The following is a 27,655-nucleotide window of genomic DNA, read 5'->3' as shown; positions in this document are numbered from 1 at the left end:
GCTGATGTTACTTGTGTTTCTTTGCTGTGCAACAGATAATTTCTCACTCACAAAGTAATTTTACTTGTATTATGTCCTACAGAGCAGCACATACTTCCTAGGTCCATGCTGTATGGCAGCAACAATGGGCTGATACTATTCTACTGTCGTGATCCAAAAGAGCCCAGATGCCATGAAACAACTTTCTACCCAAGGCAGACAAAGCTCACCATTTTTCCACTTCACTGTTTATCCCACCACCTCTGTAAAACCTACACAATAAAAACATGCCAAATGATGTCTTCACCATGCTATCTTACTCCCAGATCCACTCCTTTTCTTCTGATCTCTAGCTTAGCGAAGTCACAAAACATGCATTTCCCATGCTATGGATTTGGAGCCCATCATTATCATCTTAAAGACCGAACAACAGATTTTCAAAAGGTAAAGGAGAAAAGTATGCCCATGGTAATTAGGATGAACTTGGTAATAACAGCATTGGAAAACTTAGGCACCATAGAAAGGCCCTGTGAGCTTCAACTTTTGGAATGTTTATAAAGGCAGACAGCTTCTGTTATGGCAGAACAGATCTGCTCTGCAGAACAGCATCTGACTTACAGAACTCCTCTCAGGTACCAGTACTAGGCATTAGGAGAGGCACAAATTCCCCGGAAGGCTTACAATCCTATTAGGAAGTCAAGACTTCTAGGAGTCAACTAGAGATCAACACAAACATAAACTCAGTGCTAGAGACTCAGTATTTCAGCATTCAGAGGACACCTTTGTGCTCACAGGCTGAACAGATACAAAAGAGAGAATCTGATAATCTAAGGATGTCCTAATATCGAAGTAAACCTTAAGTAAAGCAATTTTAAAAAACAGAACTAAATTCTCCTATTTATAAATTAGGATTGCTCAAATCCTGTACTCACTGAAAAGTGCAGAATTAAGAATAAAATAGGACAATGCTCAGGATATACCTTTAAGGTGAACCCTCTTTTATACTTAAAATTAAGTCTTTGTTTGAAACTTTGACATAGGCTTCTTAAAACCAAATTCATAAGTGAGACTGCATCCCTGCTAATGTTCTAGAATTTGCTCCTTAGCCCAAGATAGATGCCACATACTTGCCATAAGAAAAAAGAGAAAGAGGTACCTTTTTGTGTGTGTCACACCAGTCTGGATGAGTAGTTATTAAAGTTATGAGCAAGAAAGTCACTTTCATTTTAGACAAACTTATTACTTTGTCACCCGGCTAGAGGAAAGCAGAGCGACAAATTTCTTAAACTGAAGCGGCTGTGACTGATTTATAGAATTTTAGTCTACAACATGTCAGTTACACACCTCAAACAGCATGTAGAGGATTAGGGATAGGAGCCCTTATACGTGGACTTGTACTGAAAACCCTCAGCTTTTACGAAGCAATGAGCTAGTTGACAGGACAGTGTATTAAGGATGTCCGGTGGCTGGCAACGCCAGACCATCAGGTTCACGATGTACTGTGAGCCTCTCCACTGCACCCACTCCCAGCAGCATGCAGTCTTACTTGTTTCATTTTCTCCAGTTCATCTTTGAGAAGGAGGTTCTCCTGTTCCACAGTATGAGTCTGTATTTTCACTTCAGACAGTTCTGCCTCCAGAGAAGACACTAAAGTGGAGGACTAAGAAGAAAAATTAAAAAATCAAAGAGCGGACATACTCATTTAGCCTAGGGAAACTTACTGGGTTCACACAAGGCAGCATTAAAAAAACTCTAGCCCCCGATTCAACGACACACTCTTTTATGACCATTATATTCAGTGGAATGAACCAAAACTATTTTTTTTAAGTTTATTTTTACTTACTTTGTGAGAGAGAGAGAGAGAGAGAGAGCGAGCGAGCGAGCACGAGCGCATGAGTGGGGTAGGGGCAGAGAGAGAGGGAGAGAGAGAGAATCCCAGGCTGGCTCTGCACTGTCAGTGCAGAGCCCGACCCAGGGCTCAAACCCATGAACCTTGAGATCACGACCTGAGCTGAAACCAAGAGTTGGGCGCTACCCAGGTGCCCCCCGAAATTATCTCTTGAAAGACTGTCCACCTCAATGTCATGAACATGATTTCTCAGGTAGTTTTTTCAAGTCTCTCCACTGCAAAGTTATTTCTCTTGGGGGAGACAGGTTGAGACGATGATAACTGTGTTTCTCCTTAAACTTGCTTATTAATTTTAGTTTCTATTGGATTTTGTCTACAACAGTTACTACTCTCATGTTTGCCTAATGATAACTTTCTATTTTCTTCTTTCTTTCTACATTTATTTATCAGAATTCTGCTTTAAGGGAGAGGTGTTAATTCTCCCCCATTTAGTCAATTTTTAATATCGGTTTGTATCCATACCTATTTATTTTATTCTGTATTTATTTTATCCTTTACTATGATTATTTTGTTGGTCAAACTATTCCAGCTTTGGCCATGAGGAGCTCTTCAAGTGGGGTTCTGTGTCCTCTCGATACGCGCCCCATCTATTTTATTTTATTTATTTTTAGCACTTTTTTCTTTCATATTGTATTTTCCCTGCCCTAGCCCTAGGATCAATCATTTTTCCAAGGAGCCCTGGCTTCTTTTAAAAGAAAATGGTATTTAGAAACAAGATCTGGGCACTCCATCCATATACACACATCTATATCTCTGTATCAATCTGTATATATATATTAAGAAACCTGAGTTTATACTAATGCCTCAAATTCCAGTCCAACACCAGAGGGTTCAGTTTAGCCTTCCCCCATTTCCTCCTTGCAGCTTCCTTCTCCAACAGTGAGAACCTCAGGTCTGTTGCCTATAATCTATTTACTTATTTGCTCAATTCTAATATACACAAAGTGGTTTCAGAATTACTGACTTATCCCCCACGAGAAACACATTCACTGGCTGGAATATTTTAGTGTTTGTGTAACACTTCTTTTTTTCTTTAGCCCTACAGTATAGAGTCAAAATAATCATTTCCAGTTTACTTAATTCTTTTCTTCCCCATCGTAATTATGTTATCCATTTACAATATAGTTAGGTTCATTTCTTAGTGTTTGTGTTCCAGGTTGGTATTCCTCACCATCTTGATTGGTTTCGATTGGGTGTTTATCTGGGGGTATGTGAAGAGCTATGCTTTTAAGAGTCAGAGCCATGGGAAAAGATCTACTCAGGGAAGTGGTACTCCCTTCCCTCATCCCTTCTACAACCTTCCCATTCTTCTCTTCCATCCCTTTCCCACCCACCTTCTATGGTAATCATCTCTTTAGTTTCTGGTTTATCATTTTTGTATATTTTTCACACAAATGAGTGAGGATATGAGCATGTGTATTTTAGAACATCCCTTTATTTCTTACATGGACAGAGTCATCCTATACTCTTTTGTGCTTCTCTTTTTCACGTAACAGTGCGTCCTGGAAATAATTTCACATTGGTAGACAACTTTCCCTTCCTCTCTTCCTTCCTTCCCTTTTTTTCCTCTCTCTTTCTCTTTTTTTATGGTTACACAGTACTACCCCAAGGTGTGACTGTACCCACCACGTTTATCCAGGCACTCTCCTATATATGAACGTCTAGATGGTCTCTAATATTTTGCAATTACAAACAATGCTACATTGAGTATATGTGCATATGAGTATTCATGTTGCTGGAGGTGTACCTTTAGGGTAAATCCCTAGAAATGGGCTTGGTGGGACAAATGGTAAGCTCATATGTAATTTTGTTAAGTATTAGCATATTTCCTTCCAGAAGGCTAATATCAGTTTACACTCCCAGCAACATATAAAAGTGCCTGCTTTCCCCAAAGTCTTGCCAACAAAAAGTCATGGATGAGAAAAGATGCTGTCAGTATTGTTTTTACTTCCATTTTTCTGATTATGATTTTGAGTTTTTTCATGGGCTTGAGGGCCATTTTTATCTTTTTGTGATTTATTCATTAGCCCTACTTTCTGTGGTATAGGTAATAAATATTTTTCCCCAGTTTGTGAAATGTCTTTTGACTTTGTCTGTAGCATTTTTTTTTTCTTTTTTGGCCACAAATTTTTTTGATTTAATCATTTCTTTTTTGGTTTAATCATTTCTTTTTTGGTCTCTGGTTTATGGGTCATAGATAGCTTTTCTCTACACTAACGTTAAAGACAAATTGGCCCATGTTTTCTTCTGGTACAGACGTGGTTTTGTTTGTTATATTTAGGCTCCTAATCCAATTAGAGTTTTTATCTTTATGCACTATATAAGATATAGATAGCTAATTTTTTTTTTTTTAAGAGAGCACATGGGAGAGGGGCAGAGAGAGAGAGAGAGAGAGAGAGAGAGAGAGAATCTTAAGCAGGCTCCACACCCAGCACAGAGCCCAAGGCAGGGCTCAATCTCATGATCCTGAGATCATGATCTGAGCCAAAATCAAGAGTCAGATACTCAACCGACTGAGTCACCCAGGCACCCATAGGGATCTAATTTTATCTGTTCCCAACCGTCTACTGAGTTGTCCAGGCACCACTTATTTATGAAATCCATCTTTACCCCAGTGATTTGTTATATAGTAAGTTTCCACTTGTATTTGAGTCTAATTCTAGACTTTCTGTTCCACTTCTCTATTCATTTGCTGATACTATACTGTTTTAAGACTTTACATGTAAGAAATTGAATATAAGCATTGCTTTATGCTTTGAGATTTTCTCCCAGAAGGCTGGAGGGTGGCCACATTCCATACCTGCACTTTACATTGTTCCAGTTCTTCCTTCAGATTAGACTTTTCTTGTTTCCATTCCTCCAATGTACTGCGCGCTGGCTCTTTATCCTTCTGGCGTAGCATTTCTGCCAGACGTTGATTAAGTTCTTGCAGTTCTTTCTCATTTTGAGAGTTCTTTTGGCTAAGTTCGGTATTTTCCAAATCCAATTGTTGGTTTTGGGTTTTTAATTCTGAAATCTAAATAAAATGGAAGTAAGTTTTAAAGACTAGGTGCCCTAATTCTACTAAAAAACAGATTTAGAGACTATCTACCCAGGGGAAAAAACCAAAGTTTTATACATACGTACGTACACGAACACATCCTTAATAATAGAATTTAATACGTTATTCATTATTACAAATTCCACCACTTGGGAAGTGTATGAAGAAGTGATAGACCCTCCATTTGGTCTAACTCCACAGGGGTTGCCATTGTTCACAGCTGGGTACCTATCCCTCCAGATTGTTTTCTATGTACATACAAAACTCGTATGTATGTGGAGGTTTTCTCCTTTTTATAACAAAAGGAAATTTGAATCATTTCAGATATTTGGGCAGCCTGCTTTTTCCACTTGTAATAGTTCACAGACTTTTATCTTTCCAAGTCAGTGCATTCAGAAACCACCACAAGCTATATTTTTTAGTGGCTCTAGCATATTGTGTCGAGACATTCCATAATGTATTCATCCATTCCCACACTGACATACAAGTTTGTTATCATTCTTTTAATTATGAAGAAACAAACCAATCTTTTGAAAAACTCATTTACACAGGGTAGCATTTTGAATTTTGGGTCATTTTCTTAAAAATGGGGCTACTGGGTTAGGAGGTATGCACCTACATTACTGGTTTGAATACCCCCAAAATGTCTTCCTCATGGTGCTACCAACTTATAGTCCTATCGAAAATGTATGAGTACCTTCATATCCTTACCCCTTTTTAAATTTTTTTTTTCAACGTTTATTTATTTTTGGGACAGAGAGAGACAGAGCATGAATGGGGGAGGGGCAGAGAGAGAGGGACACACAGAATCAGAAACAGGCTCCAGGCTCTGAGCGGTCAGCACAGCCTGACGCGGGGCTCGAACTCACGGACCGCGAGACCGTGACCTGGCTGAAGTCGGACGCTTAACCGACTGCGCCACCCAGGCGCCCCACCTTACCCCTTTTTAAAGACTAGATGGTATCTTTCATTTTTGCTAACCTGAAAGATGAAAAAAGAATTTATTTGCACTTCCCTAATAAGGTTAACTATCTTTTTATATGTTGTATTTTCCCCCTTTACTTGACCACTCCTACCAATTATCTGTTTTTTCAACAGGGTTTTGCCCCTTATTTGTGAGAGCACAGAATATATTTTGGATGTTAAGACCCTGTCTGTTTCTAGTACTGAAAATTCTCTTTTCCCAGGATGTCCTTGTCTTTTGGCTGTTTCAGGCAGATTCTTAAATGGCCTTGTCCTGCACAACCCCATGTCATGAGACTACACAAATTGGGCACTTGAATGGCACAAGCTATCTGAATCAATTCTAATCCTACGAAAAGATATACTGATACTCTATATCTGTGAAATTCTGTCCTTCCCTTTTTGGTTTCAGTCATGGTGATGAAGGAAGGAGCTAACATCAATTGAAAAGAATGTGAGGGACAGAGTTAGTATTTCATAGATTTGGATTTAGAGCTAGTATTGTCTCCCCATTCCCACTGATTATAAAATTTGTATCAAACACTCAGAATCTAGAAATAATATATACATTATTACATTCACAAAAAAATATAAACCTAGTTTAGAGTCCGCATGGGGTGAGTTTCCATTCTGAAACTCGGGATTCACAACTTTATCATCATTAGCTACATGTGATTCCAGTAGTATGTCCTATAATTTTACAAATCGCAAATTAAAAAAGAAAATTTCAGAATCAAGAACACTGGGAAATACCAAGTATCTCCTCACCTGTTTCTTTAAATTTTCAACCATCTTCTGAACTGCAGCTTTTTCCTGTTTTACAGTTTCTATTTTTTGCCTAAAGGGACAGTGAAAATATAAGAGTTAGGCTTTAAAAGTTGAAGTCAAAACAGTCTTAGTCCTTGCAAAAATGCCCTAAGAAAATTTAAGTATATGTCTTACCACATTTCTTCCTGAGATCCATTTAATTTCCCTAATTTCAGGTTAGAAATGCTATCTTCTTCATTTAAAGTAGTAATTTCACTTCTCAAAATAGAATTTTCTTCTTGAAGCTTCTCAGATTCACATCTGAATCACAGAGATTTAAAAATATCATTATAACAAGGCAGTCATGTGGCATCTTTGGAAAATGCTTTCTAGGAACTTCCAATAAAACAAGTATTCCATGCCAGTTAAAATGAGATGTCTAAATTAGTAGACTTTTAGTACTGGAAATCAAGCTCTGACATAACGACCCCTTTCTTTTGGGGAGATAAGAATTTCACTAAAAGACATTAGGGAAGTGTGGCTAAAACACTGGAGCACAGACAGAGACAGGAACCGAGACTACGCCCGCTATGTTTGCTGGTTTTCTCAGTGGCAACCATACTGCTTTGGGCAAAAAAACTTCCATTTATCTCGGGCTCAGGTCCTACCTGCTCTATATAGGCATGGGCCATATTGCTAAGCTGTATTAGCTTTAGTTACAGACCTCAGGGCACCTAGAAAAAGGAAATTCACTACATAAATAAAAGAAATATGTACACTCATGTTCACTTTGTGATGTTTTTCAACTCATTATGTTCTGATTTTTAGAACTAAAATTGGTCTGAAGAAGGGGAAAAACTACATCTGGAATTCAATTATTTTGTTTCAGATCATTCAGATAACGTGATGTGATATTTTCCAAGTCTTTGAAAACCAAACTTACTGGAAGACTATTGCAATCGTGTTATATAAAGTCAAGTGAGCAGTGTTTCGCATGAGTTTCATTTCTGTCTTAAGTACAAGCACATTTATTAGAATCTGATAGCTCTTCAACCAAACGATATGTTCTAAGATAAATTTCCATTGTTTACACAATATCAGCATGTACTTCAAGTGATAGGAGTGAAGAACTGTAAGTCACAAAGCACAGAATTTTTCCTATATTAGTATAAGAGTTCTCATCTACCAAGTGAGTTAATCATAAACAAAAGGCATTCTCACAGAACGTGTTCCATCAAATGCGGGAAACAATTAACATTTAGCAAAACCAAAACTACCAATCCAAATGAAATGCTAGAAAACAGTTAAAGACTTGACACACACTGAGGATGCACATGGTTAAACAGCAAACACGCTCCGTTAGGACAACCTGAACGAATGACATTTATTTCCTGTAGAGGGGGAGGGGATGCCTCCTAGGCAGGGTTATTCTATCTGTTAATAGACACAGAAGCAGAAGGAAGCCTACGGTACTGCTCTCTTCCTGAGGACTAACAGGTTAGTTTCTCTAGGCACAGCAAGCGGCGGAAGTTAGATTTGGTGAGATGCTCTTGGGATTCCATGAAGTTCAGAAGGTATATACGTTACCTCAGAAGTTCAACTTTCTGTTGCATCTCACTGCACGTGATTTGCAAGTCATGCATCATCGCCTTTAGTTCTTCCTCGTTTTCTCCTTGAGAAGGTCCATCTTTCTGCTTAACTAAAGTAGTGACTCTCTCCCTCAGCTTTCTAGTCAGCTCCTGCAGCTTCTTCTTCTCCAGTTCCAACTCCGCTATGGTGGCCTGACGCTGAAGATGTCCGTCTTGAAGGCCCGGCAGAGCGGTGTCTTCCTCCAGCAGAACTTGGTTCTGTACTCTGGGCTTCTCTCGACGTGTCCGGATTGTTCTGTGAAGCCAGGCAATTTCACTCGCTTTTACTTCTCCCACGAGCTGTGCATTCTGCTGCTCGAGGTACTGGTTTTCTTGATAATGTTCTTCTAGAATATGGTGGACACTTGTCACCATGGGCACACGCTCTTCCCATGTCTGATGTCGTCCAAGCACCTTCTCGTCAGGTTGGACTTCCCGGTTATCTAAATGGGCTTCCCATAAGGAGAAGCAGTCACAGCGCAGCACCGCTCTTTCCTGGAGCCTCTCGATCTTGCCTTGAAGCCTCAAAACCAGAACATGCAGTTCCTCGTTTTCTCTCTTGACCTCATCGTAACTCTTTTCCAGGCTAAGGAAGGTTTCAGTCACCTCTTCAACTTTCTTTAGCTCATCCTGCAATTTGAACACTTCCGAAGTGAGGTCTTTGTTATTTTCTAGGGCTTCGTCATAGCGCATCTCCATCACTCTCAGCTCTTCCTGAAGACAGTCATTTTCTCTGCTGGCATCTTCATATAACAATTTATACTTGGGGGAAGCCTCGGGGATTCTCTCAAGCATCTTCAGTTTCTTTTTTAGCACAGAAACGTCAAAAAGTAGGTCCTGTTTCTTTTCAGAAGCTCGACTGCAGTCTGCACGCAAGATCATTAGCTGTTCCTGAAGCTGACAAATCTGATTCTTCAGGTCCCAGGTCTCGGTCCTGGTCTCTTCACTATTCTCGAGCTCGGAAAAACTCTCTATTGATGCTTCAGACTCCTCTGTCTTGACCTCCTGTCTCTGAGCTGAGCTCGTCCCTATACTTCCCAGATCCCGGGCCTCATCGTCTTGTAGGTCACTTAGGGCGCACCGTGTGGCTACACCTTCTACTTGCTTCGTTTGATTTTGCAGTAAAAATGGCTCTGTCCTTTCCACAGAATTTCCAAAGAATCCAGTAGTTGGCTCGTCTAAACAAGAAGACATCACCGACCCTGGCTCTAATTTCTGTAGCTTCTGTTGCAATCTCGAAATTTCAGTGGCCATTTTCACATTTTCCTTCACTGCTCGCTCATGAGCTCTCTGCAGGCTCAAGAGGACATCTCCATTCTCTTCCAACAACTGCTTTCCTTGCTGGAGCAGGGACATGGCTCCAGTTCCTTCTGCGTCCTCGCCTCCTGCTGCCCGGCAGCCACTCTCTCTCCTGGAGAAAGGAGATGCCACCTGCTGCATTTGCTTGATTTTATTCTGCAGCCTGGAGATTTCTGTGCTCATCTGGGCCCTCTCCTGATCTGCCTTCTCACAGGTCACCCTGTGGACACTCTCCATGGCCTGAAGCTTGGCCATCATTTCCTGCCTCTCCCGGTCACGTTCCATTTCCAGCTTCTCAAGCTGCTGGCTGGCCTGCTGCTCTGAGGCGCCCGCCTGGCACGGGACCTGCTCCCCGTCCTTCGGACCTCTGTCACGACCGCTCTTCAGCTCAAGTATCTGGTCGGACAGCAGGCTCTGTTGACTTTCAGACACGTTTCTTAGATCTTCCAGGTCTCTGAGCAGCTGCTCTCTTTCAACGACCATACTACTCAAATGTTCCTTGTACGTTTTCTCCAGCATCTCTCTCTCCTGGGTCAGGACCAGAGACGTTGCTTTCTCTCTTTGCAGAGTCTCTTTGAGCTGCTCCTGGGCTTCAGCGCACTCCTGGGCGAGCTCGTCCTTCTCAAACTCCCACTGGGATCTCTCCTCCAGCTGCTGTTCCACGAGCTCCTGCAGCTCTTGGCGGTAGCGCCCCTCCAGGCTCCGCAGAGCGCTTTCACACCTCTCGGTGACCTTCTGACAATCAGCCTGAGACTGGGCTTCTATCTGAGAGGTTCTTCTATTACACTCAGTTTCCATTTTTTCCCTAAATGTAGTCAACATACAGCATTACTGAAACTGCCACCGCCTCCAGAAGCAAACAAAAAACATTTTCCCGCGCACGGGAGAAGCCGCCAAGCAGACAATTTATATCCTTTCTCTAAAAACGGTCTTCACGTATTCCTGTGTAATCGATTTATACAGAGACAGGGTCTCATTTCTGAGGGCTGAGACTGGCAGCCACAATTAACTTAAAAGACTTACCTCACTGTGTTTAGAGAAAATCTAGAAACTGCCTTCTTTGGCATCCTCCTGGATGTATATGTTTATGGATTTTTAACCAAAAACGTACACTGATATTTCACATTCACGACCAAATGCACATTAACCTAACCCCTAACTCGGGAAATGTAAATAATTCCTTCATTTTAATTAGGTATACATTGGAGGGTAGTAGTCCCATAAACCACACATATTAATATATTCATTGCTTTTCCTTATTTAATAAAGCAGCAGTAAGGTAATCAGAGTATAAGGCATCAAAGCCCTCAAATATACCTGAGATTTCATGTGGGGAAAGTTAAGCACAAAGCTGCACTTCATAATTTGGAGAACTCTACCCAGAATTTAGCTCATAAATAGCCTTTCTCAGAACACAGTAATTACTCTCATCTGGTACCTGAAAGGATAATTGAAACAAGAAATACTGTCTGTGGGGGCACCTGGGTGGCTCAGTGGGTTAAGCGTCTGACTTCGGCTCAGGTCTTCATCTCGCAGTTTGTGAGTTTGAGCCCTGTGTCAGGCTCTGTGCTGACGGCTCGGAGCCTGGAGCCTGCTTCGGATTCTGTGTTTCTCTCTCTGCCCCTCCCTGCTCACACTCTCTCAAAAATAAACAAACATTAAGAAATACTGTCTTTATAAAAAAAACAAAAAACAAAACCACCGTTTGAATAATCTGTCTAAAGGCAAAACAGGTTGAGAAACTAAAGCATTTAGTCAAAGTCTCCTTAACTGCCTGGAACTTCTGGTGCCCCCAAGGGACAGTATTCTGGTTTCTCCACTTCCCCTATTTTCTTACCTTCCCTCTTGAAGTTCCCTTTGGTGCTTTTCCAAGAGCTCTTTTTGCAACTCCTCCTTCTCAAGAGCGTGCTTCTCCATCAGGCTTTTCAGCTGCTCCTGGTGAAGCTGCTCGAGTTCCTGAGTCAAGCCTCTCACCTTCTCTTCTGTCCAGGCGCCATTCTGAAGGAGTCCTTCCCTCTCCCGGGTAAAGCTGTCCTCTGCCTGCTCCAGGCGAGCCTTGAGTTCCATCTCGTGTTCCAGCCTCAGCTTCTCCCGCAGGTGAGCCTTTTCCTCATCCCACCTCATTTGCAGTTCTTTTTTCTCCTCCTCGTGTCTGCAGAGAGTTGTATGTTGTGCTTCCTTGAGCACCACTGCCTGGCCCCGAAGTTCTGCAGTTTCGTTTTTAAGGTCACTTAGTTGTTTTTCCAAGACGCGGACCTCATTCTCGTACTTTTGCTTCATGCTGTCTTGCTCCTTTTCACAGGCGACCTTGGTTTCATCTAGCTGCTTTTCATAATGGTGCACCTGAAGTCACAAAGCGAAACCACCACAATGTTATCCAACTCAAGGCGGTGGGAAGGTGATGGGGGCGGTAACTACTTTTTTCCCAAGTGACATTCCTCAGCTTTCCCATTTTGACAGCTCGAAAACATGTTAAATAAGCTATGTTTGAGGCAGGCATAGTTTGTTTTCCTTTTTAACTTGGTTGAATTTTATTAGTTTCTGAACAACTCTGATAAAAATGACTAGACTTTCACATAGATAGTGTTGGTCTTCCCAGGCATCCTGTCCAACTGTAAAGGTAGGGGTTTAACATACTTAAATTCAAATATTGATTGAACACCTATCGTAGGCACTCGGTGGGCTTTGTGGGGACACAAAGTTGCATACGATATAGTCCTGCCATCAAGGAGAAACAGCTCTAGACATGGTTTTGACAAGCACAAACAAGTACGCTACAAGGCAGAATGAAAAATATAACAGCTATAGAAAACAGACAAATGTATTGGTCAAGGGTATTCAGGAACGGGTTCATGCAGGAGGTAGCATTTGATCTAAACTCTGAAGGGTAAGTAGAGGAAACGTATAAAAAGTGATGCTCTATGGGGCGCTTGGGTGGCTCAGTCAGTTAAGCGTCCTTCAGCTCAGGTCATGATCTCACGGTTTGTGAGTTTGACCCTCGCGTCGAGCTCTGTGCTGACAGCTCAGAGCCTGGAGCCTGATTCAGATTCACATTCCTGTGTGTGTGTCTCTCTCTCTGCCCCTGCCCCACTTGTGCTCTCTCTCTCAAAAATAAACATTAAAAAAAAATTTTTTTTTAAAAGGGATGCTCCATGAAGTAAAAAGAATTAAGTATGTCCTACAAGCCAAAGCTTGCCAGAGCTCAAAAAAATGAGAAAACAGAATAAGAAGGACTTACTTTATCTTCAAGCTCCAGTCTTAAGCGACATAAGTCCCTGTGATGTTGTTCTTTCATCTGCTCAATGACCAGCTCCGCCTCGATGCTCATAGTCAATGGATTGCATTCTTCAGAACCAAGCCCTGAAAACACACGGGATCTGGTGACCCTCCAGCAGGCTCTTTCAATAACACAACTGGCTTCTGAGGAAGGAACGTCCAGTTAAGGAATAAATCTCAGCCTCAATTACCACTGATGAGATCTACTAGGAAACCATCGATGCCAAGAGGTTTCTTGCTTTCAAGCATTATGGAAAACAAGAAAAAAATGAAGGTGAACAGGCAATACAGTAAGATCCTTTCATGTACAGACTGTACCAAACCTTCACAGAATTCATCTTTTTGAAGAGTAGGTGGGGTTAGGTATGGAAACTGTGGTTTAAATGTGACCTTCTAAAATGAAAATGCTGGGAAGTGAGGTAGTTTGATTAAACCAATCAGCTTTCTATCCATCCAACAAATACTATGGTGACAAACGAGCAGAGGGGCAAAGTGGCAGAAGATGCCTGGAGGCGTTAACTTCATGGGTCAAGACAGCGAACCCACCCCTCAATGACAGAAGATTGAGTATTACGATATTAATTTCCTATAGTGCAAGTGGAGCCCCATTTTAAATTATCAGCTAAAATTTTAAAAATAGGGCATAGGTTAGGAACCTGGATATAGGCAGTTTGGGAGAAAAATTCTCAAGTCATTCATATGAGTTCACTTCTGCAACCATCCCTGATGATGACGGGGAAGGACGCTGAAATGTGAAGCATAAATTGGAGACTGAGCTTGTACACAGACAGAACGATCATGTCTAATACTATGTGGGAATCTCTTAAGGCAGGAGATTCAAAAAAGTTTCTCACATGGGGTCCACAGGCAGATAGGAGAAAGGGCATGTCTAGCATCCGAGATGAAGTCTTGCCTTGGGCTTTCTTTCCATATATTCTTTCTTTTCCAGTTGGCATATCCCCAACTGAGAAGTGATAGTTGGGATATGGACCACCCCAGCATGGCACAGCTTCGCATGCCCATGAGGAGAACCCCCAAAACTATGGAAAAAGTCCAGAGAAGCTTCTGAGATGCATCATACACCATCAGTTGGGTTCCATCCTCACACTACAGTAAGGCTACTGACCACATACTTAGAATCACAGGAAAGGTCTTAAGCCCTCTCCCCATCCCCTCCCAAATCCCTTATTTATTCTAGAATAAACAGGTAAGGAGAGGAATAAACAATCCTTGTAGGAACCTGTACTTGCATAGCAGTGGGGAAGACAGTAACAGAAAAATTTATTATGAGCCCTTTGTGAAATTCAGACTCCACACACTGAGGAAAGAGGCAGAATGCCAGGAGGGAGGAAAAAAGCTGATGAAAAAGTAGCAGCATTCCCAAACAACTCTGCCTTCCAACTTTCCCACTCAAAGTCCTCCTCAAAGGAACAGGCAACCAACACTTATTTAACTTCTTAGTTGTTTTACAGAGGCAATGCCGATGTTTAACACAGCCAGAGTAAGAAAACCAAATTCTGGTTTCTGGTTGGCCTGTTCTCCAAAATGATCATCATACCAGTGAGGCACTCCTTAAGAAAGGGAGCACTCAGCAATAGCTCAGTGTCTGAATTGTAACACTCCCAAGCCCTGGATTCTCAGACCTGTGGCCAATTTCTTTTGTTTGTTTTTTTAAACAAAGCAAATATCCTTGGGGTTTGATTTTTCCATTCCTTTGTTGATACATATAAAAATCAGAAAGAAATATTCTCATAAAGACTTTAAGGATAAATGAAGAAAACAGACCACAAGCGAAATAGCTCAAGAAAATAGTACTGCCCAGGTTGTTTTTTAAATTTTTGTTGGTTGCCAAAGTTGTGCAATTTTATATTCAACCATGGCCATAAAAGCAAAAACCAAAGGCAGAGCCTCTGAAAAGATGATGTCTGAATGGCTTACCCTGGTCAGGCTCAATGCAACCACTGTTAACCTCAAGTTCTTCTGACACTGAGTTCTTTAAGGGAAGTCTCAACACTTTGCCTTGTGTGCGAAATTCCTCCAGCTCAGACTGGAGTTCATCCACTTGGTCTTGTAATACCTGGAGTTTAGAAACAAACACAAGTCTTTTTTTCCTTTTTTAGTTCGTTTACTTTAAATGTTTATTTTTCAGAGAGAGGGAGTGGGAGAGGGGCAGAGAGGGGGACAGATGATCCGAAGCAGGCTCTGTGCTAACAGCAGAGAGCCTGATGTGGGGCTCAGTCCCATAAACCATGAGATCACCTGAGCCGAAATCAAGAGTTGGACACTTAACCAACTGAGCCACCCAGGCACTCCATAAAAACCAAAAACCACTAAAAGTCTTATACATGACAGCAAAAGCACAAGCAACAAAAGAAAAAAGATAAACTGGACATCACTAAACCAAGACCTTTTTATTTTGAAGGGTATCATGAAAGTAAGAAGACAACCCACAGAATAGGACGATAGCTTTTGCAAATTACATGGTCTGATAAGGGACTTCTAACTAGAGTATACAAGGAACTATTACAACTCAATAATAAAAAGACAATCCATTTAAAAATTAGGCAAAGGATCTGAATAGACCTTCCTGGAAAAGGAGATATGCAGGGGCACCTGGGTGGCTCAGTCAGCTGGTTAAGCATCCAACTCTTGACTTCGGTTCAGGTCATGATCTTGTGGTTCGTGAGTTCAGGCCCTGCATCAGGCTCTGCGCTGACAACACAAAGCCTGCTTGGGATTCTCTCTCCCTCTCTCTCTGCCCCTACCCCATTCATGCTCTCTCTCTCAAAATAAATAAGCTTAAAAAGAAAAAGGAGATATATTCTGAGAAGCCCTTGAAGAGATACTCAAAATCATTAGCCATCAGGGAAATGCAAATAAAAAACACAGTGAGGTATCACTTCATAACCCCTAGGGATGGGTCGACTCCAGAAGACAGCAAAAACAACTGTTGTCAGTGATGTACAGAAATTGGAACTCTCGTACTGGTAGGAAGTAAAATGGAGCAAACCCCTTGGGAAAAGTTTGGCAGTTCCTCCAAAAGTTAAACATGCAGTGATCTTATGACCCAGCAGTTGCACCCCCAGACATATACCAAAGAGAAATGATAACATATCCACATAAAAACTTGTGCACAGATGTTCACAGCAGCATTATTCATAACAGTCAGACTAACCCCAATGTTCATCAACTAATGAATGGATAAATAAAATGTGGTATGGCCATAAAATGGAATATAATGTAGCAGTGAAAAGAAAGGAAGTCAGCGGTGCCTGGGTAGCTCAGTTGGTGAAGCATCAGATTTGTGATTTTGGCTCAGGTCATGATCTTGCAATTCATGAGTTCAAGCCCTGCATTGGGCTCTGCACTGTCTGTCTCCCTCTCTCTGCCCCTTGGGATTCTGTCTCCCTCTCTCTGCCCCTCCCCTGCTTGCTTTCTCTCTCTCTGTCAAAATAAGTAAAACTAAAAGACTGAAAAAAGAAAGAAAGAAAGAAGGAAAGAAGAAAGAAAGAAAGGAAGAAAGAAAGAAAGAAAGAAAGAAAGAAAGAAGGAAAGAAAGAAGGAAAGAAGGAAAGAAAGAAAGAAAGAAAGAAAAAGAAAGAAAGAAAGAAAGAAAGAAACCACTGATACTCACTACAACAAGGATGAACCTTGAAAACACTACGGGAAGTGAAGGAGGTCAGCCACAAAGGACCACATAGTGTAGGATTCCACTTATATGAAGCGTAAAGGATAGGCAAATCTCCAGAGACAAAAAAGGTGGATTATTAATTGCCTAGGGGGAGATTACAGCTAAGTGGAGTGGGAGTTTCTTTCTGGGGTGATGAAAACGTTCTAAGATCAACTATGGTAGTGATTGTACAATTCTGTGAATATACTAAAAGACACTGAATTGTACACTCTAAATGGTGAACTATGTGGGTGAATGGTGTATAATCTGTTTAAGAATATAATGGAATGGATTTGGGGAGGTAGAGATGACAGATTTTACTAATGAAATCCTAACTTTTAAGAACTGTAAGGAAAACACCTCTACTTGATTAGAGCCGAGAGCCAAAACTTAATTGTAAAAGTGGCATTAATGTTTCATCTCTTTTCTCAAAATGTGCACATATATTTCCTGGGAAGGCAGGCTGTGGGCAACCTCATAAGAAAGTGATTGTTTTCCTCATTTCTGCACAAATACAATTTACGTCTAAAGTAGTCAGAACTCAGTTATACCTACCTTGTTAAAATCAACAAATTTTTGTGATTCAAGAAGGGAAAAAAATCCCAAATTCCTAAGTTTAGGAGAGTTAAAAAAAAATCAAAGATGCCCATTATTTATAAAAATGTTTTTGTCTCTTCTGGTATGAATTTGTAATTATTACTAGCTAAAGCCCTGAGTGGTTTCTGCCTCATCTGCATTTTGTAAATAAAATAAGGTATCCAGGGAAAACACACACACACACACACACAGGACAAAAGCAATTTACATCAGATTAGGTCTGCAGTGTTTGATTAAGAAAGGCTCACTTCAGGGGTGTGTGGTGTCGGGTGAGCATCCGACTTTAGCTCAGGTCATGATCTCGCAATTCATGAGTTTGAGCCCCACGTCCGACTCTGTGCTGACAGCTCGGAGCCTGGAGCCTGCTTTGGATTCTCTGTCTCCCTCCCTCTCTCTCTGCCCCTGTCTCTCAAAAATGAATAAATGTTAAAAAAAAATTTAAGAGGGGTGCCTGGGTGGCTCAGTTGGTTAAGCGGCCGACTTCGGCTCAGGTTGTGATCTTGCGGTCCATGAGTTCAAGCCCCGCATCGGGCTCTGTGCAGACAGCTCAGAGCCTGGAGCCTGTTTCAGATTCTGTGTCTCCCTCTCTCTGACCCTCCCCTGTTCATGCTCTGTCTCTCCCTGTCTTAAAAATAAGTAAAACGTTAAAAAAAGAGTTTTTCTAAAAAAAAAAAAAAATTTAAGAAAGGCTCATTTTAGGGGCACCTGGGTGGCTCAGTTGGTTTAAGTGTCTGACTTTGGCTCAGGTCATGATCTCATGGTTCTTGGGTTCAAGTCCCATGTCCAACTCAGAGCCTGGAGCCTGCTTCAGATTCTGTGTCTTCCTCTCTCTCTCAAAAATAAACAAACATTTTTAAAAAATGCTCATTTTGGAATACGCACATGCACATGACCACATATTTCTCTACCTGGAATAAAACTACTATATTCTCCCCTAAGCACTAGCAATTTCTGACCTAGCTAAAACAGACTTAAATGCAGTTTGCATGATTCCCTAATATTCTGGGTACTAAATAATAACAGCTAACGTTTGGGCTAAGTGCTTTCTATGTTCCAGGCTCTGTTCTAAGCACTTTACATATATTCACTCATTAATTCTTCACAACCTACTGAGCAGGTACTCTTATTTTTACCATGTAATAGATGAGGAACTGAGGAACCCACATATTAAGTAACATGCTTATGGTCACTAGTAAATGGTGAAGTGGGATTTGAACCCAGGCCCTCCTGGACTTAATTTCTCTTTAGTCACTTACCCTGCACTGCTGCTCATATTCGTTTCTCATCTGTGTCAGCCTCTCCTCTTGCAGAAAGAATTCAGCACTGCTAGGATCAAGGTCACCAAACTAGAAAAGGACAAGGACACAGCTTTCATTTGCCCCAAGTGTCCGTCTTGGACCTTTAACCCACCAAAGGCCTCAGTTTCCGGTGTTCACCCAGAGTATGGTCTCTTGAGTATGAAAGGAATGTGACATTTATGCAGAACATTACCAACTGGATGATGGGAGAACATTCTAGAGTGATGTGTTCAACTAAGGCAGGGGTCATTTCTCAGTATACGCAATGTTTCCCTTGTATCCAATCTCTGAAATTAGATCCCTGTAAAACTGATGGCTTACTTTAGCCATCTAAATACTTCCCTAACAGAAATTTACTTGGTGGCATTGCTTCTGCTCTTTTGAATAAACTACACTTTGGGCTGCATATCAGGAGATCAAATTCAAACAGATTTACCTTTTCTGCTAACACATTTTCCAAATTTCGCTGAAGTCTATTTGTCAGATTCTCATACTCTGCCAACTTCTCTGCATTTTCCAGAAGCTCATTTTCTAGACGACTGTTTTCCTGAAGCAATTTGGGGAAAGTAAATGGGCACAGATTAAAAATTAGCAAACTGTTGTACCATTTTATATGAAGCATAAATTCATGCTCTAGACTGAGAAAATTTGCTCAGCTTGAAAGTTTCAGTAGATTACAGAAGACAAAAGTAAAGATTAAAAAATTGGTATTTATCTTATAACCCAAAAGTTTGCCCCCTTTCTTTGATCCTACAGAACTATGCTAATACAGTAGCTGTTAGCAGACACATGCAGATATTAAGCACTTGAAACACGTATAGTACAAATAGAGATGTACTCTAAGTATGTAAAATACCCAGTAGATTTTGAAAAGTTAGTGCAAAACTATAAAATGGCTCAATAATAATTTTTGTATATGGATTAGGAGTCTAAATAATGTTTTGGAGATACTGGATTAAATAAAATGATTCCAATTAAATTCACCTGTTTCTTTTTATGCAGCCATTTGAAAATTTGAAGTTACATATACGGTTTGCATCGTATTTCTCTCCAATAGCATTGGAATGTAGTATTTAATGACACGGAAAAACATTCTCAACACATTGTTACAATTGGCTGCAGGCTACCTATCAGCAAAAGAGAACTCAGGAAAAAACATAAAAAGGTAGAATAACTAGGGGAGCCTGGGTGGCTCAGTTGGTCGATCGCCCGCCACTCTCGACTTCAGCTCAGGTCATGATCTCATGGTTCATGAGTTTGAGCTCCACGTCGAGCTCTTCACTGACAGTGTGGGGCCTGCTTGGGATTCTCTCTCTCCCTCTCTCTGTCTGCCCCTTCCCCATTTATGTCCGCTCTCTCTCTTGAAATAAACTTAAAAAAAAAAAACTAAAATTAATATCATTTATTAAAGATATAGTTTGTTGATATTTATTTTACAATCTTATTTTGGCTTAATGGTGTAAAAGCTGCACATACAAGTTTTTCATAACTTGTATATTGAAATTATTATAATAACACATGAACAGAAGTCCACAAATGGTGGTTTTTTTTCTGTATATATAAAACTTGTTGGAGAGATTTCCACCCACATTTGTTTAAAAAAATAAAACTACACAGACATGCATTTTGACATATGTTCCATTCCAGTGTTAAAGGCTGATTGGAAGAACATTATTTTCAAAGCGTATTTTGCCAGAAGAATATAAAGCCAGTATATTTTTAATACATTCTAGTTCACACTCTTCACATAGCAATATGGAATGAAAAAGAGTATGCTTGAAGAATTTTTTCCTAAAAAAAAAACAAAAAAAACACTTTCTCCCAAAATGCCGGTGCTAGAACTCTAAGCTTTCAAAGCATGTCTAAATTTAGATGTCAAAACAGGAGCAATCTCTGTGGTGTATTGGGCCTGTTCTGGTGCTCTGGAAACTAACAAATCAGATTCTGTTACTGACCATAAGGAAAACACAATCTGGACAGTGGGGAGGGAGACAGATGTAGACACAATTATCTGTGATGCGCTATCTTCCGTCAAGAAAAAAGGAAGCATAATGGGAATGAAAGAGTCATGTGGTCTGCAGTGTTGGCAAAAGCAGTGAAGGAGCATAAAAACCCACTGAGAAACTGCGAGATCTGATGGCAGGTGCGGTCGGATTAAGGGCATGGCTCAGGGGGTTGCTGGCAGGACCTGAGGGTGGAAAAGTATAAGGACAAGTGCCCTTTCAAGGGCCTTCAGTGCTACCACACTGTACTTTTACACAGGGTAGCAGCACGTTCTTCACTAAGTTCTTTAGTGTTCTTTAGTAATGTAACTCTAGTGGCCATATGGAGGCTGGATGAATGGAAGAAAAGATGCACATAAGTCAGCTGAAATTCTGAACCTGTTCAGAGCCTGCAGAAATGGAGGAAGGGGATAAATCTGAGAGACGTTTCAGAGCACCAACAGGACTTAGAGACTAATGAGCGGGGATGACTGAGGGTTTTAGCTCCTGTGACACCTCATGGTAATGACACAGATTAAGGAGAAAATTCAGAAAAAGAGGCGATTTGATGGTTAGGGTGGGAGAGTTAGCTCAGTTTTTGATGTGTGGAGTTTCAGGAACAACAGTTAATATACTACACGTACTTATTTCCTTTTACAGGCTGCATATGCAGCATCTCATTTAGTCCCCATATTAAATATGCTATGAGGCAGATATTACAATGGTGCCCATTTTGTACATTAGGAAACAGGTCTGGATAACGTGATCGAGGTTTTCCGGTAAGTAGTGGTATCCAGAATGGAAGTAGGCTGCACCGTATCAGAGTCCAGTGAAGAGAAGGATCGTTTCCTCTACTGAGACACGAGAAAAGAGGAGAGGATGTATAAGGCAAAAGACATATTTGGAAGCAAAGAAACAAAGCTGACGACCTGTGTGTGGCAGGAGACCATGCCATCTGCTCAGAATCGGGTGGGGGACAGGGAAGAGAGAAGTCATCAACCAGGTGCCAAAGAGCCCTAATGACTCAGTGCAACTACAAGGGGTGAGAAGAACAAGATCTACTGATTGACACCGCGGGCACACCAGAAGCCTGGACACTCCTGCAATCTAGATCCCAGCAGGGGCTCTGTCACGTCTGGGTCATGACCCAGCAGGACAAATGTACGGGAATCCTGGGACTCCACCCTGGGCAGACCTGCCCTCTTTCCAGAGCTGTGGTCTTCCATGTGGCGTTCCCAGCAGGGACACGGACCAGAGAACTAAGAGGATGACTACCTTTAAAGAGAGGGCAAGGCGGTCCCGGATGTAGTTCTCTTCTGTTTTTGCCTTTTCAATTTCCTGCTCAAGTTCCAAGCGCTGCTTGCCCACCTGTTGCAGGATCTGTTCTCTCTCCTTTCGGAGTTCATTCTTTAAGGCTGCTATTCGCTCCTTGTACTCTTCATCCAGTTTCCTGTGAGGAGGAAAGACCAATAAGCTGCCAGTAAGACCCTCAGAGGTCCTTATGCAGACCCACCAAAAATGGAAACACAGAGTCCTAGAGATGGAAAGATCTACTGGGTCCTGCTTTCCTTAAGGCTCGACCACACCTGCGTCCCTCCAGCCAGGTGTGGCTGAGCAGGCAGGCAGACTGAGCCCCACCACCCTGGCCAGTGTGGTGGGAAAGAGGGCCCTGGCCCCGCCAGTCCCACCTGAGGTTGTACTCATTGCGCCGCTCGATGGCCGCATGGTGATCATCCACCTCGGAAGCCATTAGAGACTTGAGCTTCTCAGCTTTGTCCAGATCTGACCGTAGCTTCTCTTTCTCTCTGACCACTTGATCAACTCGCTCCCTTGAAAGAGAAATAGACCAAGTTAAAGGGAAACCATCTCTAAGCAACAGGTGGACCCAAAAAAGTTCTCCTCTGGCTGGCTTCAGTACAAAAACAAAACCAAGGCAACCAAAACCCTTCCAAAATAAACACTTCCACAGCTTCCTTCAGAAGCCCACCTGCAAATCTAAGCGTTACTTAATTTTCACAATAGTGAGATGATAGGAGATTAGCTCCATTTGCATACAGAATGTGTCACAGGCCTCTAAAGGACTTGCTGGGCAAGCAGGAAAGGGAATAGGGCGGGTGGACCTTCCAAGCAACTCACAGCAAATGCCGGATCTCAGCCTTAAAGCTGGCCAGAGCTGCCTGGTGAATGCCATTCTTGGTGACCAAAAGTTCATTTTCAAGAGCCAGTGTCAATTCTGTCAGGTTGACATTCCCATCAAGGCTGAAATCCAAGGCCTAGAAATCAGAACAAGTTCAAGATAATTACAAGTTCTGTCCTCTAAAGCGGAAGCTGTGAAGGGTATACAAACCCAGAGAAGTGAATGTACAGTCAAGAAGTTGGATGATCACATTTCTTTAGTGACTGCTTGGGAACAACCTTCAATTGAAGTTCTAAGGAAATCATACATGCTTACGTGCATGTTTAACAAAATATTCTCTAGCGCTGTAAATAAATGCAATAGTATAACTCTAATCTTTACCAGCCAGAGATCAGTTAAGAGCATTGCACTTGTCAATAGTTTTGGTGTTAAAAACATGGGAAGTAGTTAGCAACAGACTCCTGGTTAAAGGGGGTAAGAAAAGTTACTTCTTATTTCTGAGAGCTTGTGAACAGAAGAATCATTAAGGATAAATCAAATTAAATCAGATCAAATCAGTTTCAAAAGCTCTGGAATTTTTCAACCCTTCCCCAGTCTGTCATTTCTCTCTCATTTTAGCTGCCACACCTTCAGGATCTCCTGGCTGTTCTCAATGCCCTCTTCCTGCCAGGAGTCGAGTATTTTCTCCACTGATGCATAGCCCATCCCATCATCCAGGCAGGAGAAGACCCGAAAGCCAATGGTACTTGTCATTGCTGATGGGGTTGTGGTACGTCGTCCACTCTCATCGAAGGACTGGGAGAAGAAAGAGACTTGAGCAAGGTCAGGCCTTTCAACCAGACATTGACCCAAACTGGTCCGTCCTGACCACACTGAGCAGAAGCCGTGTCTTTCTAACACTATTAAAAAAAAAATAAAGTCACGCAGCCCCTTTGATCTTTCTTTCCCAAGGGAGTCAAGAATGCAAAACTTATCGGGGCGCCTGGGTGGCTCAGTCGGTTAAGCGTCCGACTTCAGCCAGGTCACGATCTCGCGGTCCGTGAGTTCGAGCCCCGCGTCGGGCTCTGGGCTGATGGCTCAGAGCCTGGAGCCTGTTTCCGCTTCTGTGTCTCCCTCTCTCTCTGCCCCTCCCCCGTTCATGCTCTGTCTCTCTCTGTCCCAAAAATAAATAAACGTTGAAAAAAAAAATTAAAAAAAAAAAAAAAAAAAAGAATGCAAAACTTATCAAAAACAGTTGCTCTGGTAGGGAGATCCTTGACATAGATGAGATGTGTCTTAACACCAGGTTTCTTTGGACCCACAGCTAACACTAAGGGGCATAATTAGTGGCTTCCCACTCTGTAATTTATGGTCATTTTTCAAACCCAACTTTTCCTTCCCAATGGTTTAGTCTTTCTTCTTCTTTTGCTTCTTTCTCCTTATTCTTCTTCAAACAACAGATTAATTCATTAGAAACTATTCAAGTGGGTTTTAACTTCTGCTCACAAAGAAACCACTTCCTATTTCTCTCTCACCTGCATGGAGAGGTGCCTTTTCAACTGTCTATATGGAGTAGATGCTGATGGTGTGAGGGATTTTCCATTTTTGAATAAGCCATAGAAAAAATCTTCTACGCTCATTGTACCATCAGGATCAAGATTATGGAAGACTTCCTCAAGCATCTGGAAAAGAGTAACCATTTACTTTAAGTATTTCCCTCAAAATAACTCAAGGCCCAAAGTACATTCGTGGCCAATAGAAACTGGCACCACTGTTGTTGACCCCAAGGCTCCAGAAATATAACATGTCCCTTTATTCTCATTTCACTGAATTTATTTTTCTTTTCAGTAATATGTCCTTCCTCCTTCACAAGCTAAGTATAAACATCCATTTTCATAATCCTAGGCAATTTAGCAATTAACTGTTTTCTTTTTTACTCACACTCGTAAAATGGGTAATCTTTTTTTTTTAATTAAAAAAATTTTTTTTAAACATTTATTTATTTTTGAGAGACACAGAGAGATAGAGGGTAAGCGGGGGAGGGTGCAGAGAGAGAGAGGGAGTCACAGAATCTGAAACAGGCTCCAGGCTCTGAGCTGTGAGCACAGAGCTTGATGCGGGGCTCAAACCCATGAACCATGAGATCATGACCTGAGCTGAAGTGGGATGCTTAATGGACTGAGCCACCCAGGCGCCCCAAATGGGAAATATTTAATGTTGCTACACATTATCCTTATGGATTAAAAAATATAAAGATATAGCTTCCCAGTGTTGTAACAATAGAAATAAGTTTGGACAGTCATTAAATTATTATATTGTGGTGACTCAACACGATATTTTGTTTATATTGAATTTTTGCAATTGGTATGTTGGCACAGCAGAATTTGGTCTGGGACAGAGTGCAATGATCTAAGAGTTTGGGTCTGAAACTCATGACTCGGGATTTAGAGCACTACTTGGAACAGGACTGCATGTATTGGGGTTTGTTTTAATGCTTTAGCATGGGAGAAATGAAGGTCGGATAGGAAAGATTTTGTGTGTGTCCAACAGAAGGGCCCCAAGAGATGTAAAGAGAAGGGAATTTTGCCTGGCTGTTTTGTGTCCTTTAACGGTAATCCAGTAGTCCTCATCATGTAATTGGGGAAGGAGAGACTGGACTGTAGTCCCTTCGGAGCCTTGCCTACAAGACGGTTTGTTCCCTTAGTGCAGTAGAGGAATAGAAAGGATGGATAAAGCGGCATGAGTCACTGACACCACAGAATAGGGAGGAAAGGCAATGAGCTCTTTTTTCCTGGCAGTTGGATTCCTCTTTCCTTTGGGGGCTTAAGTTTTTCTATACAGACACCCCTCCATTGTACAGAACAGAAATCGCCTGAGGATCTTGTTAAAATGCAGACTCTGATACAGTTAAATCTGGGGGTAGGGTCTGAGATTCTGAATCTCTAACAAGTTCTCAGGTGATGCCCACAGGGTAAGCAACATATTTAATCTGAAGGCATTAGAGTCTGCAACTGGGTCCATTCTAACAAAGGCCTCTTTGTAACACATCTTCAAAGTTTCAATATCCATTTTGTAAGTCTGGACTATTGCTAGGATTCATCATCTCATAATTGTTGATTTTATTCTTCATGGAAGTGCCTGAGGCATTTCTTTTATCTCCAATGCTTCTTTCCAATTCACATCCAATAGGAAACATCTGTCTCTATTCTTTTTTTAATACCACTTCCTCTGGTGAGGACTCTGAAACAAGAAACCATTCTAAAGAGTGGAAATCTTTGGAAGAGGAACAGTTTCTAATAGAGAATTATATGGTAAAACCAATGGAAAGGTATTTGGGTGGGATTCTGAGGTCACTAAGATCCCTCAGCAGTTCTGTCTTGTTCTTACCAACCCAAAGAACACTTTCTTAGAGGACTAGGCTCTCGGGATCATCAGACCGTAAGTCACAGTAAAATCCAGGTGTGCTGACTGAAGTGAACAATCGTATTTTGGCTCTAACCTTAGCTCCACACTGCTTGGCCTTGTGACCCTGGCCAAATTGATGCACAGCTTCCAGACTGCCTAAAAACCCATCACCTCATTCATTCAAAGTGGAGGAGCAGGTGAGTCCCACCAGTTATTGTACATGGGGGGAGTAGGCGAGTGGTGAATAGAAGGTTGTGGATTCAGAAAAAGGCAGGGTTGGGCTAAATAGAACACAAGTCAAATGGGCAAGTGGGGCACCTCCGCAGTCTGTGCAGAAGCCAGATCCAGAACCCTGAGGACATTCTTACTCCTCACGACACACCAGCCAGGCAGGTCTCTGGATGGTTGATTTCCCAAGGTATACATTGGGACATAATGCACTAGAATAGGGTAACAAACCCAAATACCCAGAGAGGCCAGGAAGGTGATATTAATGAATGAGGCAGGATGGTTTTGAGACACTACAAAGGAGTGCCATGTAAATCAGGGAACTGAACACACGAGTGCGTGTCCTGTCCAGAGGAGCTAGCCAGCCACTTCTCCCGGCTAGCAAAATGGGAGTCAAATCTTTGGGTTTTTAGAAAAATCTGATTTTAAAAAAGTGTAGCAAGAGTTCAATTTTTAAACATTGGGCATACCAAAAGAACAAACAACAAAAGCAACTCAAAACTTTGGGCCATATTTGGCATGTGCCCTCCCTGCCATACAGCGATCCTTTCTTCTGGAAAGCATAGTACGTGAGACAGTGAGTCTAGTTCCCCTTTCTGGTAACGGCAACAAGCAGCAGTGACATCACTTTCTTCATCTAGAAAACGAGGAGATGACTAAATCTAAAATTGCCTTCAGTCATAAAATCCTATGATCCCAAGTTGCTTGTGGATGAGATCATCTTGAACTTTCAGCTCCTCTGTGGTCGAGAGCTAATAGTACAAAGTACTATAGTATTTCATGACTTTTTTTTTTTTTTTTTTGGTGGGGGAAACATTAAGTAAAAGCTATACTCAATGAGCAATCTTTTACTCATCCTTGGATGAGAGGAAAATAACTAAATAAGCTACTTCTTTCCTTGCGTTTTAGAAATTCCACCACAGAAGAAAATGCAATTCCCCACAAATGGCTACAGTTTATTCCAAGAATTGTTCTTAGATAAATAATCCAAGTTTGTGCAGTATTGTGCAGTATTTCTTGGCAAAACATCCCAAGGTTCTGCATACTGCACTGGGTTTATAATTTAGGAGGATGAATTTAATGTTACAACTCAACAACACTGGAAAATAAATGACCACTGAGCCATTAAAAAGGTAGTCAATGGGTATATAAAAGTCACATATACTACAGAGGAGGAGGAAAAAAATCTCTTCTGCATATGAGGCTACTTGGTAGCTTTTGATGATAAATCTGTTTTTGGTTTAGGAAAATAATATCATTTATCCCCTGAACAAGCAGGCAGTATGGTTTCAAATAGCATTCTAATCAAAGATTCCCCAAACTACAACTGTAGCCCTAACCTCCAGTCCTTATTTTCAGCTCTTTGAAAGACATATCTTAGAATTATTTATGTTCTTATATTTCATGGCTTTTCAAGCACCCAGTCCTGCCAGTTCCCATCTTAACTTTTCAGAAAACATACAGCTCAGAATTTTACCAAGCAAGAGTCTTTTGGCGGGGGTGGGGTCCTTCAAGATT

General features: G+C 41.4%; 1 protein-coding gene across 10 annotated transcripts in view; it reads right to left on the bottom strand.

The window, feature by feature from the left end:
- Positions 1-27,655, bottom strand: part of NIN (ninein) — a 96,316-nt gene that overhangs the window by 20,020 nt on the left and 48,641 nt on the right. For 8 of the 10 annotated variants that reach the window (XM_047079684.1, XM_047079680.1, XM_047079678.1 and 5 more), the window contains exons 7-21: positions 24,040-24,186; positions 23,153-23,320; positions 22,525-22,661; positions 22,077-22,217; positions 21,664-21,838; positions 18,843-18,953; positions 18,365-18,454; positions 14,780-14,918; positions 12,804-12,925; positions 11,403-11,908; positions 8,226-10,370; positions 6,834-6,959; positions 6,660-6,729; positions 4,689-4,904; positions 1,526-1,639 (exon numbers count right to left, since the gene is read on the bottom strand). In XM_047079684.1, coding sequence (XP_046935640.1) covers positions 1,526-1,639; positions 4,689-4,904; positions 6,660-6,729; positions 6,834-6,959; positions 8,226-10,370; positions 11,403-11,908; positions 12,804-12,925; positions 14,780-14,918; positions 18,365-18,454; positions 18,843-18,953; positions 21,664-21,838; positions 22,077-22,217; positions 22,525-22,661; positions 23,153-23,320; positions 24,040-24,186 — 4,407 coding nt within the window. The remainder of the gene's footprint in view (positions 1-1,525; positions 1,640-4,688; positions 4,905-6,659; positions 6,730-6,833; positions 6,960-8,225; positions 10,371-11,402; positions 11,909-12,803; positions 12,926-14,779; positions 14,919-18,364; positions 18,455-18,842; positions 18,954-21,663; positions 21,839-22,076; positions 22,218-22,524; positions 22,662-23,152; positions 23,321-24,039; positions 24,187-27,655) is intronic. The other 2 variants (XM_047079679.1, XM_047079685.1) reach the window with 2 other exon arrangements.

This window comes from Lynx rufus, unplaced genomic scaffold (genome assembly GCF_022079265.1).
Source record: "Lynx rufus isolate CCGP_SWC_20201006 ecotype Redwood Valley unplaced genomic scaffold, mLynRuf1.p SCAF_17, whole genome shotgun sequence".
NCBI lineage: Eukaryota > Metazoa > Chordata > Mammalia > Carnivora > Felidae > Lynx > Lynx rufus.
Note: the sequence above shows the minus strand (reverse complement) of the source record. Positions and strands in the feature narration are given on the sequence as shown.